The sequence below is a fragment of the Poecilia reticulata genome, linkage group LG10, assembly GCF_000633615.1.
Source record: "Poecilia reticulata strain Guanapo linkage group LG10, Guppy_female_1.0+MT, whole genome shotgun sequence".
Lineage (NCBI taxonomy): Eukaryota > Metazoa > Chordata > Actinopteri > Cyprinodontiformes > Poeciliidae > Poecilia > Poecilia reticulata.
In genome coordinates this window covers 32,489,368-32,496,522 of record NC_024340.1, presented here as the reverse complement: position 1 = coordinate 32,496,522, position 7,155 = coordinate 32,489,368, and the positions used below count along the sequence as shown (strand labels likewise).

At 43.9% G+C, this 7,155-nt stretch overlaps 1 protein-coding gene and 1 long non-coding RNA gene across 5 annotated transcripts in view; both read right to left on the bottom strand.

The window, feature by feature from the left end:
- Positions 1 to 3,879: 3,879 nt before the first annotated feature.
- On the bottom strand, positions 3,880 to 4,531 carry LOC103471776 (uncharacterized). Its single transcript, XR_534712.2, has 2 exons — positions 4,164 to 4,531; positions 3,880 to 4,108 (listed from the first exon to the last, which is right to left on the bottom strand). It is a non-coding gene; the product is annotated as an uncharacterized LOC103471776 (long non-coding RNA).
- A 182-nt stretch (positions 4,532 to 4,713) lies between these two features.
- slc44a1b (solute carrier family 44 member 1b) overlaps positions 4,714 to 7,155 on the bottom strand; it is a 22,058-nt gene continuing 19,616 nt past the window's right edge. For 2 of the 4 annotated variants that reach the window (XM_008420959.2, XM_008420961.2), the window contains exon 16: positions 4,714 to 6,265. In XM_008420959.2, coding sequence (XP_008419181.1) covers positions 6,236 to 6,265 — 30 coding nt within the window. In that variant the 3' untranslated portion in view covers positions 4,714 to 6,235. Of the gene's footprint in view, positions 6,902 to 7,155 lie in introns of all 4 variants that reach the window. The other 2 variants (XR_534713.2, XM_008420960.2) reach the window with 2 other exon arrangements.

The following is a 7,155-nucleotide window of genomic DNA, read 5'->3' as shown; positions in this document are numbered from 1 at the left end:
ATCTGCTTATAACTGTCATCAATTTTAGGAATCAAATGTTTGATAGAATGAAAAAATGTTTCTGCCATTGAGTTATTATATGCGGAAGAATATAAGTTGCTATAAAAGGTAAAAATTTCTGTAGATATTAATTTGGGATCTGTGCATGACTCATTATTAATTTGCAAGCATTTTATTGCATTTCTTTCTTGTCTAATTTTTTCTAGTCTACAGAAATACGCAGTACTCTTCTCACTATCCTCAATCCACTTAGCGCGGGACCTCAAATATGCTCCTTTGGCCTTTTTGATATAAAAATCATCTAAATCAGATTGTAGAATCTTTTTACGCTGTTTGTCATCATCATTAAAAAACGGTTTAGAGCAGATGAGACTAAGTTCTTGAATGATTTCTAATTCCTTTTTTTTATTTTGGAAAGTCATTAATTTGCTGTGTTTGAGTGAGATTTGACGGACTTTAAATTTAAAGAACTCCCATTTTTCCGTGTAAGATTTCAGATTTTTATCATTACAAATTAAATTGAGATGCTCCAGAATTTCGTTATTAAACTTTTCGACATTAAGCAGGGTTGAGTTAAACTTCCAGTAACCTTTGTTATGATATTTTTTCAAATGAGTTGTGATATTGAGTTGTACCAGGCAGTGATCAGATAAAGGTGCTGGTGAAATTCCAGCATTTACACTATTATCCATCAGACTGTCAGAGATTAGCCAGAAGTCGATACGGGATTTAGCTGAGCCATCAGGTTTAAACCAGGAGAAGGACTGATCTTGCTGATTTGCTTCTCTCCAAGGATCCACCAGGTTCAGATCTAAGCAAAAGTTTTGTAAAACTRCATTTATATGATGAGATTGAAATTTAGAGGGTGATCTATCAAGCCATTCATTATAAACCATATTRAAATCTCCTCCCAGTATTAAATTGTTTGTRGAATATTTTTGAGATAGTTCTTTTAGATGATTAGTTAATTCAGACAATAAGGATTTATTCTGAGCAACATTGTTGTARCCATAGACGTTACAGAGAATCAGAAAACTAGATTCCAYTTTGAGGACACAAATAATCCAGTGGCCCTGGWTGTCTTTCCTATGAGTTTTTATCTTATTCTGAGAATTATGAAATAGTATAGCAACACCAGCAGATTTATTAGTACCATGAGACAAAATAATTTTTTCCCCCCATTGATTRGACCAGAAGCTCTCATCTGYCTCTATAGAGTGCGTTTCTTGTAAAAATATGCAGTYAGCTTTTGTATTTTTACAAAAAAGAAATATTGATTTTCTCTTAATACCATCTCTTAAACCCCTAGCATTTAAAGAAACRCAGTTAAAGTTAGAAAGAAACAYAGACATAAAAGGGARSCACCAGCAAAAAGGAGAWGGGGACTGAATGAACTTCTACTGTTCAGGAAAACACTAATTCCCTTAAACTGAATTCAGAACAAAGTAACTGACCTCTAACCAAATAACACGATTAGAATGTATCAAAAAATTTAACAGTCCTGTGAAAATTTAACATTGCCTTATTAAATAGCCTTATTTATTAATTTGGCCTATTTAAGTAAAATGAATTTTGGAAGGAATACAACTTTCCTTGACTTATAATCTAGCACCTTGTGTTCTCATGCAATAGTGTGTGATTACTAGACACTATAACTGGACCTTCAGTCAGTCAGGGAAAACCTGAACTCCGCCGATGTAGCCGACGTGCCTCGGTAGWAGACATGTTTCCCTCCTTCCTGGCTCGGTCCATTTTGGGCCAGACTGCAGCTCTTGCCTCCCGGTCCAGATTGCAGAAATCTTGCTGGAAGTGGATGCCCATCTCCTTGCACGTCTTGGAATCTTTGGTGAGTTTCCAGAAGGCATCCCGGACGTGTCTCATGTTGAATTGAATTAGTATTTGGCGATGTCTTCCGTCTTCTTTTTTCCCCAGACGATGCACGATGTCCACTGCGTTGTTAATTGACGAGGCCCAGTGTGGCGCAATCTTGGCTAAGAGGTCGAGGACTTCTTTGCGGGTATCTTCATTGCTCTATTCTTTGAAGCCTTGGATTTTTAGATTCCAACGGCGTTTAAAACGTTCTAGTTCCAACAATCTTTCCTTCATCTCCGCATTTTCTTTGATRAGCRCAGGAACCTCTTTTTCCAGTCCAGATAGCTTCGTTTTGCAGTCTTTTATATCAGCTGCGTTCATTTCGGCTAGCTTWGAGATGTTAGCTACCATCATCATGTTATCACGTAGCTGCACGCCGAAGTTATCGATTTTGTCTGTTAGCTTGTTAATGGCTTCCACAATCGAGTTATTGACKTCCTCGTTTGGAGACACAGTTACCTTGCTGGGTGGTGTCGGTGTTTTGATAGGCGTCGGGGGATTTTTCCTTTTGGTTGTTGGCATTGAAGTCTCCATAGCTACTCGTGGTCAGCAACTGGAAAGCACTTCTTGGAGGCTACCACTAGCTTAGCCATCGTATCAGTTTTTTCTCGTTTTATATCTTTAGTTGTTAGAAAGTTGGTTAAGAAAGATGGACTGAAAATAATTAAAATGTAAAGGCAAGTCTAGTAATCTTTCGGAGCTTAAAAACAGAGGTCTTAATTATCAAATCGGGATTAGTGCATCAGGGTTTAAAGGAAGCTGCCTGCCCGGTTCGCCATCTTCCCCGGAATAAAGTGGAATAAACTAATGCGTCCACACTGCAGAATAAAGTGACCCTTTTCTTTTTTTTTAACGTAATTCGACCTGCATCTGATCTTTTCATGACAGTGTGAACAGCAAAGGTCGGATTCTTTCCGAATGTGACCCATAACCGATACTATCCGATTCAAATGCGACCATAACGACCAGGCCGCCTTCATCCGAACTGAGCGTCACTGATTCTCAACAAATGTCACTATTCTGCGTCCTGATCAACCGGGAAGAAAAACAACCATGACGACAATAATGAGGATTAAGTTGTTAATTTGCTGCTCCGTTTGGACAACTTCCAATATATAAGCTAAGCTCCACCGTTAGCCTCCATGTTTACTTCCACTAACTCTGAGTTCTTCTTCTTCTTTCTATGGCGGTTGGCAGAACACTGAGAGCGCTGACGCTATGACGCCCTCTACTGCTCATGCGGGACACGTTCAGGTCGTTTTCCCGTTCAGACAGCAGAAGTCATTCAGGTCGTATATCTGGCGGTGTGAACGGCCCGGAAAAAAACATCCGATTTGACATCGGAATTGTGTCACTTCAGGCTGCAGTGTGAACAAAGCCTGAATTTAGTCACACCCTCATCATGTCTTAATCCAAAGCCTGCAGTTCATGTATTGGTTAAATAATTAAATGTTGATGACATTTGAGGATATTTTTGAAACGTCTTTATGGGCCCAGCCTCACTCTGCCTCCAGCCGCCCCGGGTGATTTCAGTTTGAGACCCCGGAGCTGAGAGTTTCTGGAATTCTTAGATTTTCCCTCGGGGATTAAAAGCATCTCAGTGCTTCAGACACTTCAGGAAAACGCTAATTAGATGTGCTTAGCAACTTACTTAGTTGCTAAGGGGATGAAATGTTGCAGTAGAGTCGGAGCTTCAGGGTGAAGCAGGAATATGGAGGACAGACGGGAGCTCTGCCACCAGCAGGTTCTGGATCCTCAGATCGCTTCGTTTCCATCATCAGTTCAATATTTTATTCCTGACCTTCTCGCTTTCATCGCAGATTTATCCAAAACTTAAACCACCGAGTAAAGCATCATAAATAAACTCTATTATTATAAACATCATTGTTTGGGACGGTGAAGCAGAAATGCTCCGTGTTGTTTCCTCTCCCAGCCTTACATCACCCCCCGTCCTCCTGATGGCGCTAGTGAGCTCCTTACCCGAGTTCTGAACAAAGACAACAAACCGGCTGAAATTCTGCTTTTAATTATTTTCTTACAAAACAAAGAGACATAAGAAATGATATAAAAACCAACAGAGAAACAAAAGCAAGAAGTTCTTCAGTTACAAACCAGAAAAATAATCACACCTGGAGTCAACCTGCAACCGGGGCAACCAGGCTGCTGGGCAACCTGCAACCGGGGCAACCAGGCTGCTGGGCAACCTGCAACCAGGGCAACCAGGCTGCTGGGCAACCTGCAACCAGGCTGCTGGGCAACCTGCAACCAGGGTAACCAGGCTGCTGGGCAACCTGCAACCAGGGCAACCAGGCTGCTGGGCAACCGGGGCAACCAGGCTGCTGGGCAACCTGCAACCGGGGCAACCAGGCTGCTGGGCAACCAGGGCAACCAGGCTGCTGCTGGGCTTAGAGTGCCGTTTGTAAAGTTACAGTAAGAAAATTAACAGCAATAATTTGGTTCGTCGTGTCATAACGAAAACAATGTGGTTCATTTTTCAGTCATATTTTCATCATGTTGCTGTTTTTATTAATTCACAGCTAAATATTTAACTTTCAAATTTAATATTGATCTTGCCATCTAGCTGAAGCTAAATATTTGTTTAGAAGGCTAACTACTTAGCTAGCTAGCTAAATTTAGAGCTGAGTGAAACTGCAGCTCAGAGGAGGAGCTGCGCCTCGAAGGCGGGGCTAGGTCCAACCAGGCGCTTTGGTTGCCATGGAGATTAACACATTTCTCAAACATGCATGAAAGAATCTAGGAATGTTTCTGATGATGGAGGATAAGATTCAAAACTCAAAAAGTCGATTTTGCATGATGCTGTTTAGTTTCTATGTTTACTTATTTTCTATCAGTTTGATGTTTGTAATTTTATTCCTGTTTATTTTCCTCGTAGTGAAATATTAGTTAATGTGCAAATTGGCTTGCCGTTAAGCGGAAGTGACGTATCAAGAGAAAAACTGGGCTTTCGTCGCCCAAGTAGTTTTTTTCATCATCGATTCCTTTCAGTTTCTGGATCAACTTCCTGCTGGTTCAGAAAACAATTCAGATTAAAATGAATCAACATTTGGAGTAAAAACGTTGAAGAATCAACCAATAAACTGAATATGGCTGACATGGTGAATCCGTGTCATTCATAACTCTGTGAACACAGCAAATCATTGCTGTTCTTTTTGGGCAACTTCACAAACGGCAACTGGCTGCGGGACGAGATTCAGCTGCAAACAGTCTGAGGAAAATGGCGGCGAGGCGCGGAGACGCTCTAGTCCGGAACTCAGAACACAAACCGGAAGCTGCACCTGGACTCCAGGCTGCCGGCCTGATCCAGGTGATCCGAACCGATCCGGACCCATCAGCACACTTGGACCTGGTCGGTCCGGTTCGGTTCGGATGGTTTCCAGGCAGAACAGTTTGTTCTGCGGATGTTTGACTCCAGTTCCAGAACCGGAACCTCTCTGAGCCTCGCTCATCTTCAGTGGGCGGAGCCTGTGCTGTGATTGGTCGGATGGAGGCTGAAGAGTTTTCCTCCAACAGAAACGTTTTGTTGCCTTTTTTCTGGTTTTTGGATCAGCACCGGTTCCTTCCTGATCCGATCAGAACCCTGATGTTCTGATCATGACTGGGTTCCTCCTGCTTTCCGTTTCAAAATGTTTCCATGTTGGTTTTATTAGCGGCTCCTCAGACCAGGAAGGGAATCAGGTTTTAAGTTGGAAATGTTTTATTAATAGCAGATTTAACAGATTATGTGGCATCTAAAGCCGACCCGGATCAGAACCGCTGGTCCAGATTAGAACAGCAGTAAAACCAAAGCCACTAAAAACTAATTAAATATTTATTTTATTATATTTTAGATAAAAGTGTAGAAACTCCAACATTTTTCTGACTTTTATTGTGTAGAAACCGGAAGTGTAGAAACCCTGTCATGATGACTTCCTGTTTTATTTTGAAATGATGCTGGCCTCTGCGTGGTTCTCCTTCATGAGAACGGGCCGGTACCGACCCGCTCTGTTGGTGTTGGAGTGAAACTGATCAGCTCCTGAAGCTAATCTGCCCGACAACAGCGGCCACGATGCGTTCAGGTGAATCTGATCTACGAACTCCGTCCGTCCGTCCGTCCGGCGCTGCAGGAACTCCATCTTTAGTGCAATTAGCGGCTCAGCAGCTCCCCCTGCAGGCTCCCCGCTGAGGTGCATGATGGGAAAAGGCCTCAGAGGCGGGGCTTGACCAGGCTCCGCCTCCGGAGGGAACCGGACCGAGTCGGAGCACTTCTGATGGAGTGAAGGTCCAAAGAACCGGCGCCAGAACCGCCCTGAGTTCCGTCTGGTGGACTGGTTTGGTCCCAGTAAGAGGCCGAACCAGCTGGGCACTAGGACTCGGGTCGAAGGTCAACGTATTTCTGAAAGAGATTCAGGCCGTTACAAACCGCCGCTACAAACAGTCCGACAATGTCTAACGGAACCAGAACCGGGTCGCACTGGGCGGGTCACACTGGGCGGGTCCAGAACCGGGTCGGGTCAGGTCGGGCAGTGGATGAAGAGAAGCAGGAAGACTGGTGGTTCCGGTGTTATTGCTGCCGCCGCGGCTGCAGGAAGCTCCGCCCACCACGGCGAAGCGACGGCGTCCTCACCGGTCACATGACTTCCCCCTGCCGCTGGACGTGGTTTCCATGGCGACAGCCCGCAGCAGCCCCGACTCCACTCTCTGAGGGCATAACCGGCTGCTGCTCCACCTGTCCGCAGGCCCCGCCCCTTCCAGGTGGGCCGGCTCCGCCCACAAAGCAGAGAGGTTAGCGAAGAGTCCGGACGGCGTTAGAGTCTGAGTTTTATAAAAACGGACATCACTACGAAAAAATGCATCAGCCGCTTCCAGATAAAGTGCTTGGTTACGTTGTTACGTTGTTTCCAGTTCCGTATTAAAATATCGTCGTTTTCCCTGGAGTGAAACCATAGTAAACATGTTACACTAAAAATAAACTTCTGGAATGTCTCTGCAACAAGTCCCAGTTTGGTCAAGCCGAACTCGTCCCTGGAGCCTGAAACAGGAAACGTGGAGATGATTAACTTCCTGTCTGCAGCTGAGCGAGCCAATCAGCTGGCTAGCCGGTTAATAAGCTCGTTAAGGAACTGGTTAACCAACATGTTAGTTAGTTAATTAACTAGCTTGTTAAAAATCTAGTTACTGAGGTTAACCGGCTCGTTAACTTTCAGCTCGTTAACCTTCAGCTCGTTAACCCTCAGCTCGTTAACCCTCAGCTCGTTAACTTTCAGCTCGTTAACCCTCAGCTCG